Genomic DNA, 25,765 nt, shown 5'->3' with positions numbered 1-25,765 from the left:
CCATTTTCCCTGGAGATAATAAGGCCAATAAAATGTAAAGCAGAGGAAGAGCTTGGAATGGGGTCCAACTGTGGCTGTTTATCTGTGTGTGTCCTGCATTAGCCCATTTATCCCCAGCCTCAAATTAGCTAATCATTCTCCAAGGGGAAGGACTTGGTCAGGAAATTGACATTTAGCAGCATAGGCTCACTCTATTAACTACAGTAAATTTAATTTGCTGCACACCCCAGAAGTGGGCTGTTTTCTTTGCCATCAGAGGGAGAAAGGGAGACAGAGACAGAGAAATGGAGTGAAAGAGAGAGAGGGAGAGAAATTGTGTTTATTGCATCTGCTGCTTCTGGCCACAATTTGCTTGGCTGTAAATATAGGACTTAGGCTTGGAACACTGCAGCTCTGTTGTATTTCCCCTCATGTACTGCTGATTACAAACATACGCAGGCATTGTCAACACATAGATTCACTCATTCCAAGGTCTGTTTGGGCCATTGATGGATTATCTCGCCTGGAGACTCCATACCCCAAAAATGCCAATGTTTTTCTTTTCCTTTTTTCCATTAGAAGTGATTGCCAGTCTGACTAGCCTAATTGTAGCTCTCAGTAAACACTGTATTAAATGTGCTAAATCAAATGTCCTGTGACTGATGACCGGTTTCACCTCTACCTCTGAATCAGATGTGTCATGATAATTATTTTTGATAATCACTCCTGGTGGCGGCTGTAGTGTCTGTTCTGCACAATGCAATGAGACTGGCTTTACTGTGTGAACAATATACCACAGAGAGACTGCTGCTGCTACTCAAATAACTATAGTATTACTGTAACTAGAGCCAAAACAAGAAGTTAATTAATTGATAAGTTGATCACCGAAGGCTTAGTCTGTAACAGTTTGGATATTTAAGCATTTCAGTAATGTTTTTAGCAAAAAAAAAAAACAACAAAAACACCAAAAATGATTGGTGTTGAGTGTCTTAAATGTCAAAATGTGTTGAGCAGTTTTGTTGTCTCTGGGATTAAGTTGAATGTCTTTGGGTTTTGAACTTGTTTGAGCAAAACAAGAACGTTGAGGATGTCACCCTTTTATGTCTTGTGACTTTTTCCTCACTATTGTCTACATTTGTGTTGAAACAGTTCCAACATTTTATTGGAAACACACAATGTGAGCATTAAACTCTAGTTTCTTGATCAAACCTGATTTATATACGTATTAAAATGTTTGAGCAATGTTGGTCATTGTCCGACCTTTGCTTATGAAATATGTTCATAAGATTGCTCTTCAAAAAAAAACTGACTTCAAATAGTGTGCTTTTTTTTTTTTTGGAGCGAGATTCTCTTTTGGAGAGACCTTGAAATAGTGCAGCGACTCTCCAGTGATCAGGATCGCCCCGGCCTAATTGATTGCAACAGTTGTCAGAGTGTTGTCTGTTAGGATGGTGACAGGCGTCTGAAGAAAATGATTAGTTTTCTGTCGGGAGAGAGACAGCTCTGGATGTCCCAAACTGCAAACTAATAAAGGGGGGAAAGCAATAAAGCTCGTGGACAGCAGGTTTGACTGTTTTTATAGACAAATCAATAAAATGATAGATGATGGAAAATAACGGCATCTCAGCTGCCGATTTCTACTGGGGTTTCAAATCACGGTCCTTCCCCCCCACACACACACACACGTGTGACACAATGCGGTCTCACACACACGCTTGCAGAATATGTTTGCCTTATTAGAAGTGCAAAAACAAGTTTCTAAGGATGTGTTTTGGTGATTTGTGTCTTTTACTTGTATAGTGGATATGAGTCACACTTTGAATTTTATTTTTGCCAGTGTTTAAATCAGTGTGTTTATGTTTGCGCATCATAGCGAACAAAGTAAATCTCCCACTGTAAATCTTTTTGAGACCAGAGGGCCAGTGTCAGGATCAATACGGAGGACAGGTCTTCCTCTGAGCCAGCCTCTAATTGGCTCAATTTCTACAGTGTCTGTTAGTGTGTGTGTTACAGTGTATGGGGTTGTATATAACTATTATTACGCCCACCCAATGAAGGATGAATCTTTCCACTCTCGGGAAATTTGGTCCTAGTGAGTTTCATTTTAGCAGATGCAAACCTCACAGTGTTGCTGGGTGACAATGTAAAGTTGGCATCTCCACAAAGTTCACCTCACATTGTGTTGGGAGTGATTTACTATAGGTTTATTTCATTTGGCTTTATTTCCAGCTCTGTCCATTGATAATGGTTTTGAAAACCTGTTTGCAAGTCTTTATTGCATGTATCATTATGTCATTTGCCTCTGAACAAAGATCAAAATGTGTTGAAAGCAGCTGTATAAGGTAAGGTTTACTGTTTAACTAACTCCTGGCTTTTACTTTGTGGAATAGCGTAAGCTCATTCTTGTGTATGGCGACTATTTTACAATACAGTCTTACAATCTTGGTGGGAAAAATCCATCATCGACCAGCCATAGACTTTCTCAACAAGCAATGAATCACTTGTACTGCAATGCATCCTCAAGATGTGTTTTCCTCAGTCGTACCACAATCCATTGCACCTATTATTCCTATTTCTGTTTCCTATCACTGCTGCCACACACATGCATAACTGACAGCTGAGTGAAATAAACTCAGCCACATTTGCTGTTAGTGATTAAAAGGCATTCTGGGAAATGCAGACGATAACTAACTGAAGAGGATGAAGCAGAAAGTGAGAAAGTACATAACAATAAGGTGCATCTCACTTTATATTCATGCAAAAGGAGAGAAAAATGCAGTTTTATCTGTGATTTGTGAACAGTAATCCTAGGTATCTTGTCACCTTCCATCTCGTTCCAGATCTCACTCTCGTCACCGGCGGTCTCGCAGTAGGAGCGCCAGCCGAAGCCGGCGTGGAAGCCGCAGCCGCAAAAGGAGCCGCAGCAGAGATCGAGACCGAAGCCGACGCAAAGGCCGTGACCGGGAGAGGGAGAAAGACAAGGACAGGGACAGAGGAAGAGACAGAGACAAGGACAGAGACAAGGACAAGAGTAAAGACAAGGCAGAGAAGAAGGGGTAAGTGGTGAATTATGCTTTATATGTGAGGTGAATACACAAGTGTACACAAACAAGTCTTGGGTTTGCCCAGCTCAATCTAAACTATTGGCTCCACAGGAGAACATTGGTGTAATACAGACGTATATTTTGGAGCTCGGTCTCAGCTCCTCCATTTGTCCATCCATCACTCGATCCTTCCATCCATCAATCCATCATACCTTTCCTCTTCTATTTCCCCTCGCAATCAAGCATGGGGCTACACGGGCCTCATAATGTGACACAATTCCCTCCTGTAAAAGAAAATGTCATGGTGATATAAGAATAGATGGTAGTTAGGAGTGTGGTGCAGGTTCCGTTTTTAGGGAATGTTTTGGTCACCAGTTGATGTTTGATGTCTTTAACTCCACGTTTCACCCTCTGGACCCAGCCGCAATAAGTCCAGAAACATAACAAGATCATATGCACCTCCGATGTCTTTGGAAAAGAACAATAAACAAGAGCACCTTATTAAAGTGAGAAAAGTTGGCGAAGGACATCTTCACTTGCAAGTTTCTCTTTTCTAAAGGCTTCAAACAGGTTCAATGTAGTGGATACTTTAACAGCAGTACACTCCACTACAAGTATAACTACCTTAGAGGTCTCTCTTTGTCTCTACCAGAATAGCACTCGCAGTCCCTTTCCAACACGGTATTCTCTAATGCGATTGGAGGCCACTGTAATATGACTGGTACCCAGTTGTTGTCTGTCATATTGAATGGCACAGATGTGTGTATCAAACTATGGATCCCAAGAGTGATGCAGACCAGCTGTTGTGCTACACATCAATTTAGGAGACTTGAGTCCCTCAAGGTGAATGGAATCTAAACTCATGAACTATAGGCTGTGTTGGCTCAAGTTATTCAACAGCAAAGCAACGGTTAGTCTGTAAATTGATGGGTTGATTGGCTGAAAATTAATCACCCACTGTTTTGTATAGCAAAAAAGCCAAACCTTGACTTGTTTGGTTAATGCTGATTAAATAAAACAAGTACTGCAAATTTATCTCAAACTCATTGTTTACTTAAATAATTGATTAACTGAGAAAATAGCACGTTAATTGATAAATCAAACAGTGAACAGAGACCATTCTCATTAACTTTATCGGCTCAAAAGTGATGAAGTAGTTGATTAAGCTTCCGTTTTCTCAAGTAATAGTTTTGACCGCACATACATTTATAAAGTATAAATTATTTTTAACTGCATTTTCAGGCTTTTTGTTGCTTTCGCTAACAGAAACATGCAGTAATAGCCACATGTCAATTCATGATCTAACTGAAAATGATCTTCATTCCTCAGATGTGTTCTTGATGCAACAGTGCAGTCAGATGATGCAACTTATCATTGCAGCAATGGTTGTCAGAAAAAATAAAAAATGCAGTACATTATATACATTTTTTGAACTTAGCTTTTGCACCACTGTTAAACTGCCACAGCACTTAAACAGCTTTCTCTGGAAATTGTGTGTATGCTGTGTCTCATTAAGGGATGTAAATGCTAAGAAAAGAGAAGATGTAGCTTTGAGGGTGAATAATAAGTTAGTTTTTCAACTCATTTTATGCATTTAGTGAGTATTATAGATAGACATCAATGAGGAAAACAGAATTAAGGATTAAGCATTTACATATTATTCAAGCTCTGGTTTCTTGTTTACTTAGAGCTACTTGATTTGTAAATCTTTTTTTAATGCATTAGTTTGCAGAAAAGATAGAACAGATTTGTTGATTTGTTTTTTTAAGCATTTAATGTATTTTCTATACAGTCAGCACTGATTTTTGTTCATCATTTTGGCAGCTTTGGTTGATCATCAGTGGAAAAACGTTGTGGCTAGAGATTCGTCTTTGTGAACAGAGCTCGGAGATTTGCTTTAAAAGGAAAAGTGTTCCATTTATTTGAAGCTATTACATATTGCCTTTCTTAGATCCATATCAGGAAAACAAATAAAGCTAACAGTGAAATGTAAGGCCAGCAGACTATATCTATTTTCTTATTAAGGCTTCAATATCCTTTAGCATCGATAGAAATCTCTTCCTTTATCTCTGACCCTGCTTTAGCTTGTCTGTGTGCCTATGTGTGGAAGTTTGTTGGTTAGTGTCTCCACCTGTGGCAGGGTTAATATATTTCAAACTGTCTATCGTACCATCTGTCGTTCCAGTTTACTTAATTCTGTGGAGATTTAAGGAGTGAGTAATTTTGACACAACTGTTTGGCGCTGACCTGCAATATAAGGTGACTTTGACAGTATACACATACAATATATATAGATAATCCATTTTTTCCATTGTTACTTGGCTTTTTTTTAAAAAGATATATGCTTATTTTGTCACTTCGGGTTACAAAAAAAAGACTTTTAATGTTCATGCTTCTGTAATTGACAGTGTTTCAGTAAGAGAAAAACATGTAGTGTGTAGAGATAATAGATTGTTTTCCTTTAACTAAAGCAGTATCAGCAGTGTTGTAGCGGTGCCTGGAAAAGTGGGTATACTATTAATTCATGCCCTAATTGTTCTCTTAAAGCAGCTCTCCTAACAAAGGTTAATCATATGTTATAAATCGTGACATGTGAGGGTTAGCATATTTAGTTCATGCAAAAATGCAGCAGTAATATTTGCACATTGACACTTTGCTTCTGCTGCCTGACTTCAGGGAGTAAGGATCATTATGAAATTAACATTAGCCACAGAAGAGGTGTAGATTTTTGCGATCAATACTTGCTCATAGAATATGGGGTGAGACAGCTACATAATTTTGCATTTTCAGAGAACTGTTTTCAGAGCATGTTTTTTTTTAGTCCATCCACATCATGAAAATTAGACAACTGTTCTCTCACTTTGCAAGTGTATAGGCCCATAGGTTCATTTGTAACTTTGGAGCAGCTGATTTGCAGCAGGCAGCGTAGTCACCATTATACAATTAACATTAATTTCCAAAGGGAAGTTTGGAACACACAGACCTAATGCATGAGTTTATGCTGAATACATATTCAGCATGAGGCGAACACAGTGTTTCAGTTAGATATGATTTTATTTTTAATAAACACCTAGACCGATGCAGTCGATTTTTAAAATAGAATATTGAAAACCATATCCACAAACCAGGTTTAGGGAGGTAAAGACGACACTGTGTGCCGCTGAAAGATTACTCCACAAGATTTTTTAAAAAATGGTTATTCCTAAAACCTACAACAATGGAGGCAAAGAGGACTACAGCCACTCAGAGGCAGAGTAATGTTGGTCATGCCGTCACCATCCCATCTGACTTACAGCATACTGCTGAATGATGCACATCAAAGGAGATTAGGTTATCTCTGAAGACATGAACCTCAAGGAAGTGATTGTTACATATAAATGCACTCTGCATTTAATTTTAAATTAGTGTATAGTTTGTGAGATCATAAAATTTGCTAACAAGATATCTTTTAAAAACTTAGTTTTGAGTTTAACTGTCAGTATAGCTGTCATTCTATCTGTGAACCTTGATATGTCCAAAATCTGGTTCACATATATGTTCCTGTTATTCCCGATATGCTCCCACATGAGTTTCAGAGCCTAACAAGTCCTCCTGTAGCATAAAAAAGAAAAACAAAAATGCAGAAGCAGTGAGATGTTTCAGGAATATGTAAAACAAGGCTTTTTTTTCTCCTTACTGTATATCCTGTCTATGACAAGCCACTTCTTCTTTTGCCTCAGTTTTTTTTTTCCCCATTCTTCTTCTGTTCTTAATGGTGATGGGGGTAGGGTCTATGCAAGCCCCCCCATCCTCACCACTTAAACACAAACACGTGCACATACACACACTGTAACACTCCAGCCTCATTTACATCCAGGTTTCCTTGCCGGGTGATAGGAGAGGAGTGCAGCGGTGTGATGGTGATGGCGGGGCGGGGTGGAGAAGAGGCTCAGGAGCTTTATAGTGTCTGTCAGGATGAAAGAGAGGCCCCTCAGAGCGGTACCCTGACACTGACTCTGTGTGCGCGCACATGTGTTTGGTGTTGTTGTCATTAAACATTTAAGACTCCTCTAGTATGACAGCAGGCAACTTGGTGCTCCAGCGGCATGTTTTCATGCAAAATTTATTGAAAAAGACGAGCTGTTGTTAAGAGATCTTGTTGCCTTTCACTAGTGGCAAAGGGTAAGTGGGTGATTGTAGGGTTCTCTGTGTGTGTGTGGGTGTGTGTATTTACTCTGACTAGTGTACAAGGTCGGCAGGTCAGCTTTGCTCTGAATAATCATCTGGCTTAGTGTTTACAGAGAGAGCATAGGAGCTTCCTGTAACAATTTCACCACCACTAAAACTGTTTGTTTGTGATTTTCTCTTCATTGATAGTTTTCCCTACAAGATGGCGTGCTCATGTATTGTAGTATAATCAGCACTGAGCTGAATACACCATGTTTTTTTTTGTCTGACATACCCTGATGTACTCCTTCATCAACACCTCCCCTTATGTTTTGTATAAATTAATTTGAATACATAGGACCCCGAATGTGATTTAACACAACTGTTTATAAGTAACAGTATGTAGAGCAATTATAATGTTGTATTCACAAAGATGTAATGATTCTGGAGTTGAGGTTTATCCTACTAAATAGAACCTGAATGTTTAACCATATTAAATATATATTTGAAAATTAGCTCAACTTGTTAATTTGATTTACTGATATATAGTATACGATGGGCAAAGTACATAGATGAGCAAATCCCTGGCTTATCTTGCTTTAGCTTACCTCAAAACACTTATTGTAATGCATTAATGAACACACACATATACATAGAACTTTATTTAAAAATAAAATAAAATAAAATTGGGATGGTAGATACCTATGTACAGATGCGAGCTTGTTCATCTTTCAGGATGCTTAGCTGAAGCAGGAAACATGCAGAGAAACTGTCATCCAAAAGTGCACAGCGAGAGAACCCACTGTTCGCAGATTTGTGCAGCTATTTGTACAACACATACAAGTAAATGAAGACCATCTGGACACCTGGTGTGCACTGGAACTCCTGTCGAATGACAGTTTTCTGGTTGCAAACAACTCAGCTTTGATTTGCACCTGCATGCAAGTTCACCTGATACATTCTCATGATTCCTTATGCACAAGTCAGGTCAAGCTTCATTTTATTATTGCTATTTGTCAGTGTTTTTCTTTTTTTTTCCCCACCTGAATCAGAGCAGAAGAAACAAACAGTGCGTTGTGTTAACAAGTGCACATCTGCCCCCAGGCAGATAATTGACAGAAGTTTAATTTGAATGTAACAGCATTCTTCACCTGATGTTCCGACCCAATTCCCACCTGTAATTAATGAGCAGAAAAGTAGAATCATACGTTAACAGATGGCTGTTTCTCTACAGAAAGTGACAGGTTTTTAAAAATATTTTTAATTGCGAGTAAGTGTTTTAAAGGTTTTGGCATCATTAAGTGCTGTAGTGGTTCAGGCTTTGATCAGGCTTGAAGGAATTTGGTTAGGTTATGGATGGAGAACAGTCAGGGCCTAGTTTTGCTGGGTTCCTTCATATTGTTAATGCATACATATACACAGGTGTGCAAACTCTCTCTCTCTCTCTCATGCTCTTTCCTCTTTTTCTTTTTCCCCCTACGTCCGTCACCTTCCTCAAACTCAGCTCCTTCGTCAAAGATTTCATCTGCTTTTAAGAGGAAGTCTTCACCCTTTTCCTTTGGGCACTGACGACCTCTTTCCTATGTAACAGATTATCTAGATGGTGAAAGAACGTGGGCTGGCTACCTTACTTCACATACTCAATCAGAGAGGTCTGTCCAATTAGGCTGAACTCCTTGTCTGTGCCAGGTCACGGGAAGAGCGTTGGACGATTTCACTCAATTTAATGTCATTTGAGTAAGAAATGGGCACAGGCTGGGCAGCAGAGACACAGAGAGCAGTGTGGAGACCTCTCATGGCAGCAGAGAACCGTCTTTTCCCTATGCATGTAAAAGTGGAGAGTGTATAATGAGCTTAGGGTTAAAGAAATGAAAGGAGTGCCTACCTTTCATTAAAGCCTTTTTTTGGATGTCCTTGTCTATGGAAGAATCATTTAGGCGTTCTCTCTTCTGGAGAGGAGCAGCAGTTCAACAGCATCCATGCTTTGCTAGAAACAAAATAGCTTATTTTATGAAGGTCTTTTTTTTTTTTTAAAGCTTTAATACAAAGCATGTTTTCCTGACATTTCTCCACCAACCCGCCCATTCCCATCTCCTTCTGTGAATGTGATCGTTTAGTAATTCCTCTCATTACTGTGTTTTCCCCCTGACAAACTAAACAGAACCAAGCCTCACTACAAGAGTCCCGGCAGGACCTGCAGGCCTCAGTTTGGCTAGCTTTGCTCCATCGCTCAGCCTTAACCTCTGGAAGCCTAGATGCTGTGAGGCAGAGAGAAAATAAAACAAGACCCTAGACACAAACGCACACACATTTGCACTTACTACTGTTGATTTTCTCTCCCTTCTTGCCTCACTCTGAGGAAATGATTGTCTGCTTCTTTGCCTTTGTTGAACATCTATCAGCTCATTAGTGTTGGTAATACACAGAGAAAGTAAGTGTGTTTGCGTGTGTGTTTGCGCGTATGTAGCCCCTGCCTGCGGCATCCTCTCAGCCTGGTGGGAATGTGTGTATGGGTGGTGTGGATGGGACCGCTGGCTGCTGTGTGTGTTGCATTGTATGTGTGTTTGTCTGCACTCTTGCAGGACTCTAGGCTGTGTCTGGCTCTGGGAGTGGGTCTGGGGAGGTAAGAGAGACTTCAAACGCCGTCCTCGGAAGGTTAGGATACACTCACATTGACTTAAATCAATGAGCTGTAAGTGTGTGTTTTATTTGTGTGTGCGTCAAGGGGGGTAGCCTAGTGGCCAGGAGCAAGATGAGACGTGGGTGAAGCTGAAGAGGAGTCGGTGTGCGTGTGTGTAGTTTGGGTGGGGGCTGGGTGTTGGAAATGGGAGTGATGCCTACATGCAAAGGGTGGACAGCGCGCACGCACACACAAACAAAAACACACATACAGGTCCCAGCAGAATAACACATGCACGCACAGAGTTGTGCAGCTGTAGTTTTTCTTGGCCCGTGGCTGTATGTAGTCATTAGCTGTTTTTTCCACACAAATAATGGGCATAGATTGGATAGAAAACAACCTGGCCCATGTAAACTCAGTTGTCACTAGAAGGCCTTGTGTATATACACACTCATAAACAAGACCAACACAGTGATACAAAATAATCCTGCTTTTAGCATTGCTCTGTATGTAGGTCATCTGACCTGGCTCTGCGATCTGGCTCCAGACCTAAAGGGGTGAGCGCTATAATAATTGTAGCTTTATTATAAACTTGCAGTAAAATTATTATAGGATTGCTGGAGGAATGCCTACATGTAACCCCAGAAATGGTTGTTGGTACAGCTTACTCTATATCTGGGGCCTCTAATGGCTCTTAAGCACCAAAATGGCAAAGCAGAATGGATGATGACGCAGGCAGGGAACAGTGTGTGCGGTCTGTGGGCATCACCAGTTTCTGAAATTTATGTCATACAGACTGGCTCTGCAAACGTGGGCGGTATAATTAGTGCTCTACCAAGTTGGTTTGATGGTCTGGGATGTACAGGAGACTTTTTTCTGGAATATATGCTAAAGAAGTAGAGAAAAAGCTCAGTCCTTAACAATTTCTTGATCATTAGCATTATCTTGAAAATCCCAGCTGGTGAGTATTAATTTGTTTTTACTTTGCCATTATGCTAGGAGACATATCATCAGCAAAATAAGCAGTTAATGCCCTTGACTTTGACCCTGAAATAGTGACAGTCAAACTTCCAGAGTTTTATATATAACAAACGTAAGAAACCAGACCACTCAGTTTGTCAAGTGGGGCTTTCCGTTTTATTCTATCTTTACTCTTCTTCAGTATTAGTTCACAGTTGTATGTGTATGGATGAGTTCCTTCAATATTACAACTTACAACTTTGTAGTGCAGAAGAGTTTTACATTGTTTGAGCAGAGCTGGAGGTGAGCTGGTGTGCTCAAGCTGTAGTGAGTGGAGAGAGAGGCAAGAACTTTATAGATCTGCACATGTTAGAAGAAACAATGGTGTAAAGTAACATCAAAGCTACTTTAAGCAAGGAGAGCATTATATTAATGGAAATAAACACCAAATTTAGTTTTTAGACAATAAGTTAACTACTCTAGAGAGACTTTAACACTAAATAGTCTCCAAATAGATGATGATGCAGACAATAGACACAGTGTGTGCGGTCTGTGGGCATCACCAGTTTCTGATTTTTTTTTTGTCAAATGGACTGGCTTCAAATGTGGAATGTTCAGTTCTTTCCCAGGGAAACCTGGTTTGACAACCTGGAACTTTTTTTAATTTATTTTTTTACTTTTTGGTTGTATTTATAGATGTTTTACTGCAAGAGGTGCTAAAAAGAGTTGAGAAAAAGCTGAACTTTCAGTGACTCACATTTCCTCATTCATTAACATTTTCTTAATTAAACCGTGAGTGCTGAAAGGCTTACTCAGGTATAAGCAGAATCCAGGCAAAGGGAGCAACACAGGCAGAATCTGACACATAATCGGGGGTAAAAATCCATGCTACTTACATTGAACAGTTTCTGGAGATTAAACAGCAGTGCCTGACTATGATTATTGTTTGTCCAAAAAGAGATTTGCTTTAATTCAGCAGCCAAGCAGAAAATGGAAAAAAAAAGGCAGCATAAATGCAAGGAAATTTAATTTGGGTTCCACCACAGATTTTCTAAGGACACAGGCTAGAGGACACCATATTGAATTAGCCGAAAACAAAACTTTAAAGTCAGTGAAGACAGTAATTGATATGAATGTTGGATTTATTGTTCTCAGCATATTGCATGTATATGGATTCACATTTTTAGAACATAATAATGCCTATAAATAATCATTTTATTAAGCATCATCCAAACTACCTGAAAGGAATCACAGACAGCATTGCTTATATCCTGACAGTCAAGTCAAGGAAATGCTGTCTGTGTATGACCTCTCAGTTCTGTGTGCAAATTGGTGTGTGTGTGTGTGTGTGTGTGTGTGTTTGCACAAAGAGAGAAAGAGAGAAAAATCTGGCCACTTTTAATCGCAGGAGAGACACCCTGAGTGAGCGATAGAGAGCTGTGACAATCCACTTATTGCGCTCTGTAATCTGTTTAACCATTTAGTGAGTTGTTAAGGGAGTATGCAAACACTCACACATAAAAAATAAAAAAAAAAAGAGCACACAGTAGACACCCTGCAGGCTTTAGCAGTGCACAGGACAGTTTGCCTCCTGAACTGGGTAGCGATTCAGTGCAGTTACACAGCTACAGAGTTGTGTGTGTTCATTTGTTTGTGTTTGTGTGTGTGTGTGTGTGTGTCGATGTGTTTGAGACCTGCTGTAGGCACTGAAAGAAGCCAGGCCTGGAGCGTGATGACAGAGACCAGACCCGGCCAAATAGAAGATCCCCCAATCCAATTACCCTGTTCCTCTCTTTTATTTCCTCGCCTTGTTTCTCCTCTCCTCTCCTCTCCTCTCCTCTCCTCTCCTCTCCTCTCCTCTCCTCGCTTCTCCTCACCTCTGCTCGCCTCCAGAATCTACGTCTCCTCTCTCCTCTCCTCTCCTCTCTTTACGGCCTTTACTGTCTTAGCAGGAGCTAGTGATGGCAGTCCTGGCTGCTGTTGAAGTGGCTGGCTGCTCCGCTTTATGGATCAGAAGAGGATGCAGGCAGGATTATAAGCAGCAGGTTATGAGCAGCAAACATGACAGGCCAGCTCCGATTTAGGAGGGTTATGTAAATGTGCTTGTCGACAAAATATGTTTTTCTGCCCTCAGTATTTCTCTCTCTCTCTCTCTCTCTCTCTCTCTCTCTCTCTCTCTCTCTCTCTCTCTCGTTCGCTGCCTCTCTCTCTGGAAAAGCTGGGGTAGTTTGGTTTGGAGGAAGCCAAGTGGTGTTGAAGGCAGGGAGGGGAGCTAAAAGAGAAGATTGTTATGGAGAATGATGTGTAAAAGAGACACACTGTTAATGTTTAATTTTCTCCAGACTCCAGTGCTTATTCATCTGCACCAGGGGCAAGGAAAGGTGTTGACTGAAGTCTTTATGAGAAAGGCTGAGAGTGAGAATACATTATAGAAAGAGATGTTCTTTTTAGTTGGAGAGAGCAGACAAAGTAGCACAGAGAGGAAGAAAAAGACCGAGAGGGAGGAGAGCGGAGGAGAGTTAGTTTCAGTTAGCAGAGAGTACCTTTCGTCATGCATTTGACCTCTGAAACAGAAATATGGCTCTGCAGGTCTTGCCTAATGGCATTGATCATTACAGGAATACCTCCTTCGGACTGGGGTAAACAGCATTCCAGACGTACAGTGAAGTACCATGACTCAGTCGTGCAAGTAAATATTGCCTGAGCGGAGTGTATAATAATCGTTCTCGGCGGAGGTTTGAAATCGTCAGCCATTTTCAGAGTATTTTCTTTCACATAGAAAATGAGCTGAAACAAAAGAGTTATGCGCGCAGTTACCAATCACACAAGTGGGTGTACGCCTGATTGTGATGACTGAGGGATGGAAGTACTTATTTGTGTCACTGATAGAGTTGGCAGTCTCGCACAGCTCATATTGAACGTTGAGTAGCCGCAGGAAAGTTATGAAGCCTCCCTCCTCTTTCTTCCCCCCCCCTCCTCTTTTCCCTCCTACCCATTTAATCTGCCACTTTTTCAGCAGAAGTTTAGATCTCTGGGCCGATGTTTAATTCATTTGTACTAATGTCTTGCTCACTCTTGCTCTCCTTCATGCTCATGTGCTCTGTCTTGCTCTCTCGGCAGCCTTGTCCCTGTGGTTCGCTTAATAGAGTTATTCTACCTTGCGTCTCACTTATTCTCCCTGGCACACACACACACACAGACACACACACACACACACACACACACATACACACACACACATACACACTGCTGTCCACTTTGTGCCAGTAGGGCATATGTAGTCTTAATTGCTGAATGATTTATCGTTTTTTGAGTTAAAGCTCCAAATTTTAAAGGGGTGTCTTCCAATGCCGATGCATGACAAAGCAGCACATATCCCCCCCAAAAAAGGAACACATATTTAAAGCACTAAACTGCAGCATTATGCCTCACGAGACAGAATTAGTCATGTATGCAACACTGTTTTTAGCTTTTACTCATATTTTGCTCAAAATCAATAATTTTGGCAAGAACAGAAAATATGTATTTCAGTAACATCAGATCACGTTTTACCAAAAGTAGATGAATAATAATGTTGAATTACAGCCAGATCTTGCTCAAATGCATGTGAGTAATACCTGATACAGTGTCGTGATGATACCAGTCTTTTCTTGCTTCTCATCTTCCTCATGAGAAACGTTCAGGCGGTGTTTAAGGGTTAGGTTTTGGAATAGATTTTTGTGCTCTCACTGACTCATTTTCTTTGTGGTCTCAGGTCTAATTCAGGTACATTGTTCTAGCTTTCTCTCCCCTCAGTATCTTCCTGTAATTCCACCTTTTTGTTCTTTCTTCCGCTGCCTCTGTGTTTCAGCCTCTTTCTATGCCCAGCTCTGGCGACACGGAAAATATGTACAGTGTGTATAAACATCGTGGGCACTGCTGTCTAATCAACAGAGTGAAATAATTCACTTCTTTTTCTTCACGTACACACTCATTGATGGAGACCCAGCTGGAATCTGTCAGTGCCGAGCTCTATGTGGAAAATGTTTTTAGGGAAAAATGGTGGAATATTTCAGAAAATGAAACGGAGTAGCAAATCATCCTGTTAAATTTTCAAACACAAATTAATCAGAATGAATAATGCCCGCGGAGCCAGTGTTATGGCATGCACATTTTGGCAGGTATACATTTGCCATAATTACTGTATGTTGAGTGTGCGCTTGAGAGAAGTTTATATGTGATCATGCTAAGTGTTGGAATCTCAAATGTAAAGAATGCTTGTGAATACATTGAGTAAGACGTGGTATTAGTTAATGTATTTTTTTTATACCATTGCCAATAAAATACCTTTGGTGCCTTAATAGAAACATGTTTTTTTTTTTTTTTTTTGCCAAACCCCCAAGTGCATTTTGTCAAATAAGTCCGTGTTCTCAAGTGTCGAATCTCGTCCCAAGATGTACAATAAATTGGGCTTTTAAATGGTCTAAAATTGGCACCATTTCTATTTTAATCAGCTCATTTGATTACAAAGTAAACAACACAGTAGATTTGATAAGGCATTCGGCGCCACACTTGGTGTTTGAGAGTCTTTTGATACTCTGTGCTTCTGACACATTTCTGGTCAACACTGAAAAAAGTGTAGCTGTTCAACACCCAGCTGTTCAGTAGATTCAGGTCTTCAGAGTGAAGTTTTATTTGCAAGGTGTCAGCATGTGAGCTGTAGTTAACTACGCTGTCCTAGCCATCTTTGTGTGCATGTTAGCCTTTGCTGTGTTCGTTCGTCTATTTGTATTAGTGTGAGACTTGGGTTAACTTTTCTTTGTACCACTTTTCCTTGAAGTCCACAGACAGACAGACACACAAACACACACACACACACACTCCTGACATCTCTCCCTGTAGGCCGGACTGCAGAGTGCTTGGGGCCATGTTGTTTTGTCTTCTGACGGACAGACAGAAAGAGAGAGAGAGAGAGAGAGAGAGAGAGAGAGAGAGAGAGAGAGAGAGGGAGAAAAGAGAGACTTACCCCGGCCAGTGATTACGCCAGTTTGACACCACAGACATAGAAGGGGAGGGGGAAAAAATCAGTGCACGAAGAGAAGTGAAAAAGGCACAGTAGAAAACGGTGTGTCGATGATATGAATAACAATGTACGCGGTGTGTCTCCCTGGACCCTGATAACCTGCAGACCAGAGCCCGGTGCCTGTGACAGGCTGGCCTTTGTGGCCACTTTATCCCGCCTGTACACTTGTAAGGTAGAGCCGGGATAATCGCACCTAATCTAATTAAGGCTAAAGAGGGCCATGACTGAGGCTGGCCAGGAGCAGACTGGGCACTGACACACACACACACACACACCAACAAATACAGCTCAGCAGTGAAATCCTGTTTGCATCAGAAAAATAAGGTTGTCATATTGATTATGCAGATGAGGGACTAACGGGGGCTAACTGCCTCTCGAGCCAGCCGGTTACAGCTGACACAGGCTAAAGAGAGGGATACAGAGAAGAGGAAGAAAGGATTAGAACAGGTTTAGCTCTGTTTTCTTTCTACCACTTTGCATGTACCACTTTTAGCTTCAGAACAGTGCTTTCCTTGCTGCCACTTTCTCATTTGGACTGATGGTGAGAATAGGGTCCTTTTTGTAGGAGAAAGACTCATAATATTCTATTAGTTAGTTTAATTTAAAGGGTTTTACAGTAAACAGAAAGTCCCTAAAAATCATGTATTGCCACAGGGCTCTTCATAACAAAACAGTGCATAATTTTAGATTATTGTGTTTTACATCAGCAGCAGCAATTTAGAGCACAGGTGAAAACAAATATTCACGCATTTTTATGTGCAATACCAATAGGATAAGAGAGATAAATCAACGTATGCTCGAGTCATTTTCATTATCAGCAAATATGTTGATCATTTTATGAATAAATCGACACCAGAAATTTGATGACTTGAAATAGCTTGTTTTGTATTACACATAAAACCAGGTTTTATAGACTGGAACTAGCAAATATTTAAAGCTTTTGCCTGATAAATAAACATCAGCGATTACAAAATGTTGTTCATCAACACATCAATTAATCAGCTACTTGTTTTGACTCTATTTAACTGCATACTGTTACTTGTAAGGCCATGTTGTGCATACATGGCTATTAATAATGTGTCGTCAGGTGTGTGTGTGTGTGTGTGTGTGTTGTGTGTTTATTGTGTGTGTAGCCAGCCAGAAGCCAGATTGCTATTTCCCCACTCTGCCCCTATAGAAAGGGCCTGGGTATTCTCTGGATGAGGGTGTGATGTACAATTGAAGGGCAGGATTGAAACTGATTACCTTGTTAACTCCTGGCACCCACTGGCAGCTTGAAATAGACCTGAGCACCAGGGCCTGATTTGCAAATGAATTACCTCTCGCCCGGCCCTCCCCCTGCCCCTCCCCTCCATTCCCCCGTCTTCCTCCCTCTCTTTCGTTCTTTTTTTTTGTCCATTCGGTGCCAAGATCATCTTTTTATATTGTGCCATGACAGATGCTGTGCCGGGCTGCCATTGTTCCCCATCAGTTTTTCTGGGGCCGCGAGGAGAGCCAAAAGATTTCCACATGTGATTTTAACACAAGCGTCCCCCCCTGCCGTATAGCCCAGCGCTTTATTCTTTGTGTACCAGTACTGCAATCTACATAGTTTTGGAGCAGGCAGAAATGTCGGGGAGTGTCATTGTCTCAGCCTCAATAATGGAGAAGTATTTCTCTGATTAGGAAAGGTTATAATTGGGAGGTATGAAAAGGACCGCTGGCTATTGAAGAAAACCACAGGGAAATTGATTGCTCTACATGTCTCCCTTTTGCTTTTTCTCTCTGTCTTTGTCCTGCCCTCCCTCTATGTAACACTAAAAAGAAGTCAATTTTCTTTAAAACTTGGCCCCAGCATTCAGTTCCCTTCAGCACTGAGTTAGTGTGCATAAGCTGAGCAGAGGTAGATATGGGCTGTCTTGAGGGAGACACGCTCGGGCTGTGCAACCTGCTGACTGAGTTGATGACGGTTTCTCAACTATCACCTACTGGTGCTTGATTTATTTAATTTATAATAGCAAAACAAATTCCAAACCTGGACACACACTAAGCACTGGCATTTGCATGCTTCTGTCTGACGTAAACACAGATTCTTTTCCTCCATATTGTGGCAATAATGAACTCACATGAGATTCAGATTGATATGAAGTAAAATCTGAGCAAAAATACATATAGTTTACCAGTACTGGATTTTTAAAGCAAATGTTGAATTTAAAGTACTTTTACTTGTATGGACTGGTTTGAAGTATTTGGGGGAAAAAAAAAAAGGGTTTTTAAAAAAACCGTTTTTCCTTGCTTTCCTTTTTTTTTAAGTTTAAATATGCTCTTAATGTACATCTTTTCCAACAAGGCAGTGGTTATTACTGATGACTTACTCATTTTTTTGAAAAGGGGATACATAATGAAATAACAGCAAAGTATTTGTGTAGAATGAACATGTGGAGTCTGATTTGGTGGTATAGGTTTCAAAATAGTCATACCAGTGTTTATTGATAATAGGTTCTAAAGTTTTGGCAAACTCTCACAACTGTTTCTTATTATAGATGGTGTTTATGATGTTGAGCAGTCACAAAACATACTTGGTTAAAGTAATAAAAACGTTAGTCTTTGAATTTCTCCTCCACAAGTGCTGCTACCACTCTCCTTCACTCGATGATCAGGTGGCAGATATGGGTCATGTATGAACAGGTGTTTTGCGCGTGTGTTTATCTCAGAGAGCAGAAAGACCAGCCATAAATCAACTTCCTCCTTTCTTATTCGTCCTTTCCTGACTTTTTTATTGACTGCACTTAACCCTCCCTCAGAGAAACATAAAGTGCTGAATTTGTTAGCCCCATTTTTAATGGACTGCCTTTCTCTCACATTTTGGGATTATGCTAAAGTAAAGCCCTCTCCGGTGGGAGGGGGGGGGGCAGCTTGTGTACCCACAAATGTATGCCTGCGTGTGTGTGTGTGTATGCATGCTGAATTACATAGAAAGCATAGAACGATAAGTCTGTGTTTTGTTCCCTCTCATGTGTTCTGCGTGGAAGAGTGACAGCCCCTGACTTACCCCTGCATTATCCCTTCCCCATGAGTGTGTGTGTCCCCTCCAACCCTCCTCTTAGCTGTATAAAACCCTGAGAGGTAGCTCTGATAGCACACACAAGAATACAATTTCAATTTCAATTGGCAGCCCTGTTAAAAAAGGGCTATGGAGATGGCAATCAGGCCTGGGGGAAAGCTGCACTCCTTGTATTATTTTCTGTGTGTGTGTGTGTGTGTGTGTGTGTGTGTGTGTGTGTGTCTCCCTCCGTTCCTTAACTGCTCAATATCAAGCTTTTGCCTTCTATTCGTTAAACAGGCAGATGTCACTGATGTGAACTGTGCATTAGTGCATTGTGTGTTTTATTTGTGTGTGTTTGTGTGTGTGTGTGAGTGTGTGTGAGTACGCTTGCTCTGGTGTCCCCATCACATTGACTCTTTAATAAATATGCCTGCCATTCTATCAGCAGTCAAACAACATATGAATGCTCAATGACACGCTTGACAAGGCATGCAACTGTGGCAAATAGGATGCACACACACACACACACACACACACTCACACTCACATACTCTTATGAGTGATGTCTCTTTTATCGTGTTACAGTGTCCTGTCTTCCTTTGCTGCTTCTCTTTTCTGCTCCTCTCCTCACTATCTCTGACTGATATCAGGTTGAGGGCTGAGAGGCTGCTGATGGCCAAATGTTATTTTTCCACCAAAAGTATAGCAAAAAAAATAGATAGGTGCACTTTAAGAAAAAAAGCTGAGTAGTGCCGGCAACATGGTTTACAGTTACATGTGGCCCTGGTTATTACGAGACGATAACACAAAAGTTTTTTAAATGATAGTGGTGATTTCAGCAAATAAATGGAGAAGGTATTTTAAGATTAAACTTACTGACGTCTATTCTCATAACTGATCCTTCAAGCAAAAGATCCAAACGGTCCCTGGTGCCGGCTTATCACTTGTGATGCTGTTTTTCCCTGTCTGATGTGATTTTAAATGGATGTCTTTCGGTTTTTTCGAGAATTGAGCAGACAAATTAAGCAATTTGATGCCCTCACCGTGGGATTTAGGTAAATTTGACGGGGGTGTAGTACTGTTTTCTAAGATTATCGATAATGAAAATAAAAGACAGTGGCAGCCCTAAATGCAAACTTTTCAGTGGAAGAGAAGTTTTTCTACCTTGACTGACAGATTTACCGATGCAAATTTTTGCAATTTACATCAGTAAATTTCCATTCTGTGGGAGTGAAATTGTGTTGTCATACCTAATGTTTCAATGTGCAAATGTCTTCATGGTAGATGCTTTAAACAAAAGTGCTACACTTTCCTGTTCATTATTGTTTATGACTCTTAACTGACCACAGAAACACTATGCAGAAACAAACCACTGATATTTGTGCTTACTTGTTTTTGTTTGCTGTTGTGGATTCTTAAATTAGGTAATATTTAACTATATTCAATACATTGGTGTGAAAATTGGTCATTAAAGTGAAACTAAAGAAAACTTTGACAGACCTCTCTGGTAATCTTGAGTTAAAGGTAGAGTATGTCATTACAAGTTGGAACAATTATCTTAATAGATAATCGACAGCTGAATAAATCAATAATCGATTAATTCATAACATGAACTCAGTTGACATCTTTTCATGCCCTGATACAAATAAGTTGAATGCAGTCACATGATATCAGCCATTGGAGTGACATGGCTGCTCTAATGGTGTAGATTATTACCCACTAGGCCACAGTAACACTGTGTTAACACACGAAAGCTCCACCCTGTCAGTGGAGAGCTCTGGCTGGTGGGCATTAAGCATCACAGATCACTTTTTCATGGTGGCCCTTAATTAGCTAACCTCCCATAATGCTCACTATTGCCAACACGAAACTGCTGGTAGTCTGAGTGACCATCCCCTTGGTTTTGCTGCAATAATAAACTGTAGGAGGCTCCACCTGGTGGTGTAATCAGGTAATACAGCTAATCTGCAGTACATTTTCTGGCATGCATGTTTTTTGTCTTTTAATTGCTTAAATTATTAACCGCAATTAATCGATTACCTGATAACTATGAAGACCCTTCATTCTAATTCATTACACCTTTGTCAAATTCAGTAACGATCACCTGCTACTGTGGATTTGCTGACGTTCTGATGTTCATACAAAGCTACAGCTCAAACTGATCCACACAACACTAATCCAGCGTGTCCTGTGCACATTCAAGCTCTTGCACATCCTTTGTAGTGCACTGGACAGGTAGAAAAGTAAGAGGAGGTGAGATAGGGGGAAGAGGGGAGTGAGAATGATAAAAAAAAAAATCTGGCATATGCTAACTAGCTAAATATCAACAGTTTTTCTCCAAAGTCACAGAATCTACCTTAAGTTCTTGCAGCCATACATAAGGGCTGTCTCTGATATTAAAACTGGTAGTATGGCTAATGAAAGCATGCCCATTCAAGTATGCCCGACATTACATGTTAAACCTGGCCAGTAGTGCACAGTGAAAGGGTTAAAGCTTCCACGCTCAGGACAGCAGGTCTGAGAGGTAATGCATGGCTGATGAGTGCTGGGCTAATGGGCAGCTCTGTTAGCTGGAAATCAAATGACTGCCTCTGCATTTTAAGTCCCTCTGTCGCCTCCATTGACTGACTAAAGATATTCATCTCCGCTGTGTCAAGGGGTTGGGGGAGAGGAGGAGGGGGTTCAAGTAAAGAGAGGAAGGGGAAGAAAAAGCGAGAGGGTGAGGGGGGGTGAGAAGGGGAGGGCATCTTAGAAGAACCTGAAGACCTAATGCAATTATTAGAAACTTGACCACAAATGACAACTCATCTGGCGCTGGCTCTGTAATTAATTGTCTGCTAGCAGGGAGTGCAGGGGCTTGGGAGGGTGAGGGGTGGGGTGAGGAAGAGAGAGGAGAAAGAGAGGCAGGCGGGTGATTGGGAGAGGGCAAAATGACAGGTGAGGAGAGAGATGCAAGGAAAGAGATGAGGTAAGATGAGGCAACCGCTTAAAGATCGTCGTTAGAGTGTAAGAGACAAAAAAGGGTTTGGACACGCTGAAAGAGAACATGTTCTGTGAATGATAGAGGCAGAAAGAATGCAGGGAAAAGACGACGAGAAGAAAAAAGTGTGCGATTGGAGGGGATAAAAGAGAGAGGAGAGACGAGAGAGAGCAGGAAAAGGAGCTGGAAAAAGAAAGCATGAGAGCACAGACATAGTGATGGATCCAGCGACCATGTTAAATTGGTCAGTATTGACCTTGCCAGGGCTCAGTTTAACACTCTCACTTGTTTTTCCAGTTTTACTTAATTGACCACAGATAACTAATTACCATTTCCTGGAACAACAGTACATTACTCTCTCTCTGTCTCTGTCCCCCTGGCTCACTTGCCATTCTCTGTCAGGCTCTCTGTCTTTGTGGTTTGTAGTTATTTCAAAGGGAAAACAAACAACGCAAGTTCCCCAAAATTTAATGATATTAATTTTCAACCTTCCAAATCTTTGTCATGTAAAAAAAGGGAAACAGAATCACGACTGACCAGCATGTTTGAAGCTTAAAAATTGGTCATAGTCCTAACACTCCCTCTACGATACCACGCATGCCTCCACTTGTGCTGCTTCTGTCAGATTCCTGCTTCATGTTGAACAGTAGTAGGTGGATTCCCAGAAGTTCTGCTTTACAAACAGGTCAGAGAGGTGTTATTAGAGGTCACAGCTTTGTGAGGATGAGTGACTTTCCGTTGGCTACTGCATGTTAATGTTTAGTTTGCCTGGCAAAGAATAATTTACACATTTGTTTGTCAGGAGATGACATGCAGCTCTATGTGAATCATGGAAATATAGTTTTAGCTGGGTATCTCTTTAGAACATCATTTACATGTTCCCCTTTTTGGGCTTTTCATGGAAGATATTTTAACATGTCACAGAAACTAGCAGGTGGTTTTTTAAAAGATCAAATTAATAATGTCTAGGTTTCACATTGTGTGTGCAAGTTCACTGTCCTGCTTTACTAGCTTTATTAAAGGAGTCATCTTTAATGCTGTTTGTAACACATGCGCTTTTTCTGCTTTAACAAGTCAATGTGTTGTGGAAAAAGGCTGAATATACCTTTTTTACAACTCTAACAGTCACAAAATCTTAAAACATTGCATCCATTTTATGGGACATCTATCTAAAGCAACAAACATTTGGAAAAACCAGCTTGAGGTTCAGTGTTTTGCTCAAGGACACTTGAGGACAAACCAAAAATGTACCCATAAATCCTAGCTGTCTGAGGTGTATCAGTGTCCAATGAACACCGTTATGAAATGAGTATGAGCTATCACTGATACACTAATTCCTACAGTGATACTGTATGAAAATAATAGCTGTTAGACTGTGTTTGTATTTGTGTTAATTGCTTGCTCACAAATGTAATGAATTACTATTTATATTAACTACAGCACTAAGTGTGTTTTAATACGCCAGCAGTTGAGTTTCTTTAAAGAGGGCAAACTACAATATGTCATGTGACTGCCACGCCTTCTAAACATCCCAAGCCTGTCACGGCATATCACAAATCACTGTCTGTCTGCTTCATCCTTGTCTTTCCATGTCTGCACTTCGTCTCCCTCCCCTCCCTCTCTCCCGCTGTGTGCCGGGGCTATAATGTGCTCCTGTGGTTGTAGTAAGCAGGCCATAGTGTCTCTGAGGCCTTGTGCTACACCACCATTACTATCTGGCCTGCCTCCACTACAAATTGGATGAACAGGCACTGACACATTTTCAATATTATTACATTAAACCAAGTGGATTTTGATTGATAACCTAATATTGGCCTAATGCAAAACATCAATCATGGCAAGTATATTAATTATTTAATATTGTGGCGTAATTCAGAAATCGATGCTGCCTCTGCGTTGAAGGCACAGAGTACGGAGAGAGGGAGGGAGGGAAGAGAGAGATAAGGAGAAAAGGAAAGCTCGGTCCCTGAAGACCTCAGCAGATTATATGATGTTTTGAAAAGAGAGATGAGGATGTAAAATGTGTGTGTGTGTGTGTGTGTGTGTGTGTCAGCTGTGCGTGTCTAATGGATAGAGCGATCCCTTCGGCCCTGGTGCGGACAGCGCTGGACAGCTTGCCCTTGATGAAGCCAGGACAACAGATGAAAGAGCGGGAGATTAAATGCAAGTGAAGAGCTTTAATAAAGGTTGAATCGCGAAAATAAAAGACAGGAGGGGAAAAAAAAGATGTGGGTATAAAAAGGAGCGTGAGGGGAGAGAGGAGGAAGAAAAAAGAGAAGGGAAATGAGTGGAGGAGGAGGGATCGAGCGCTGCGTCTCCCCTGTGTTAGATTGTTTCTCACTAATTGCGCTTCATTAGCGGATTACACACACTGTCACCACGGTAACAAATGTCTTGCTGTCTGGTTGCCGGGCGCCCGTCATGTATAATGAATGTGGCGGGGTGTTTGTCAGAATGTAATGTAATTACAGCTAGATGAAGTTTGCCTTAAGTGGTTGACTTGTCTGCATGTGGCTCACTGACAGAGCACAGAATAAACAAGCAAACATCTTTTCTTCATGACTTTCTCTTCCATTCTGGTAGTTTTTTTTTTTGAAACTTTTGTTAATATTTCTGTTGGACATTTCTGGCATTCCTTCATATTGTTATTTAGATAGGCTGATGATGTGGGAATGGGTTTGTGGTCATGCTGGGTACGGGACATGGCCTGATGGATGGATGGATAGATGGGAGGAATGGAGGGAGAGGGGGCTGGAGGGTGGGATGGATTAGACAGTATGTAATTTTAGAGATGGTGTAGATTTACACTGTGATGCTGCCGGCTGCATTAGCAACTGAAGCCTGTCGATAAGCCTTCCTCCCTCTCAGCGCACACACACACACATACACGCACACACATACATGCACACGGTGAAACGCCACAGCCTGGGTGGAGTTGTCAGTAATGGAGGCCAGAGTTGGATGAGGGGTGCTGGGATCGGGGACGGGGGCTGTTTGTGTTCTCTTGATCTTTTGATTTCCACTGCTGCAAATTTGAAATGTGCCAAAATTGCATCTATTATTTACTGCCAATTTGCTCTTTTTAAAACAGACTGCTCCCCACTCCTCCTCCACTTCCTCGGCTCGCCGTTCTGCTGTTGCTACCCTGATAATCATACACACATTTTTTATTAATTCACAGATAATAAGCTCCCAGTTCTTCCTTTGTAGTTGGAAATTATTATTATGACTGCCAGCAGTGTGGCGACAATATTAGTTAACCTCTGTCTGGTGTAGATGCAAACGCGTGAAAATGCACACAGCATTTCAGTCTGAGAGGTTAACAATTAGAATAATTCCTCATTATGTGTGTTTTCCTTTTGATTAAACAAAACCTTTTTGATATCATTAGGATCTTTTTCCCACACAACCATTTTCATCCTGCTGAAACACAAAGAAGATTTGATGATCCTGACAGTTGCCTACTGTATTCCATCTAGAGACGACATGATAAGTTGATTAATCGACCAATAGGAAATAAATCTGCTTCAATATTTTGCTAATCAATTAATCATTTAAGCAATTTTGTTCTAGCGAAAGTGGAAAACATCACTGCTTCTGCTTCTCAAATGTGAATATTTTTTACCATTAAGATATTAAACGTAATATTTTTGTGTTTTGAACTGTCGGACACCACAGCAAGAAATTTTAAGCCACTGGGCTCTGGAAACTTGTGATGGGCATTTTTATTTATTTGTTTATTTTTGCTATTTGTTGACGTGCTATATTGCTACAATAAATGTACTGATCAAGAAAATAAGTAGATTAATTATTAATAAAAATAATTAGTTTTTAGTTCCTGATTCCAGCTACTCAGAATTAGCCATAGGTTGTTTTCCAATGTGTTAGAATAGTTGAGAAATTAATTCAGAAAGCGTTCTTCACAGAGTTTATTTTGTGTTTTTTTTTT

The 25,765-nt window shown here is 40.7% G+C and overlaps 1 protein-coding gene across 1 annotated transcript in view; it reads left to right on the top strand.

The window, feature by feature from the left end:
- The window catches only part of rsrc1 (arginine/serine-rich coiled-coil 1), a 118,458-nt gene that overhangs the window by 19,063 nt on the left and 73,630 nt on the right, over nt 1-25,765 (top strand). The window contains exon 4 of the mRNA XM_008287001.1: nt 2,820-3,035. Within this exon, the coding sequence (XP_008285223.1) occupies nt 2,820-3,035 (216 nt within the window). The remainder of the gene's footprint in view (nt 1-2,819; nt 3,036-25,765) is intronic.

Source organism: Stegastes partitus, unplaced genomic scaffold (genome assembly GCF_000690725.1).
Source record: "Stegastes partitus isolate 25-593 unplaced genomic scaffold, Stegastes_partitus-1.0.2 Scaffold482, whole genome shotgun sequence".
NCBI classification, from domain to species: domain Eukaryota; kingdom Metazoa; phylum Chordata; class Actinopteri; family Pomacentridae; genus Stegastes; species Stegastes partitus.
The sequence above is the reverse complement of the archived record's forward strand: the minus strand, read 5'-3'. Positions and strand labels throughout refer to the sequence as shown.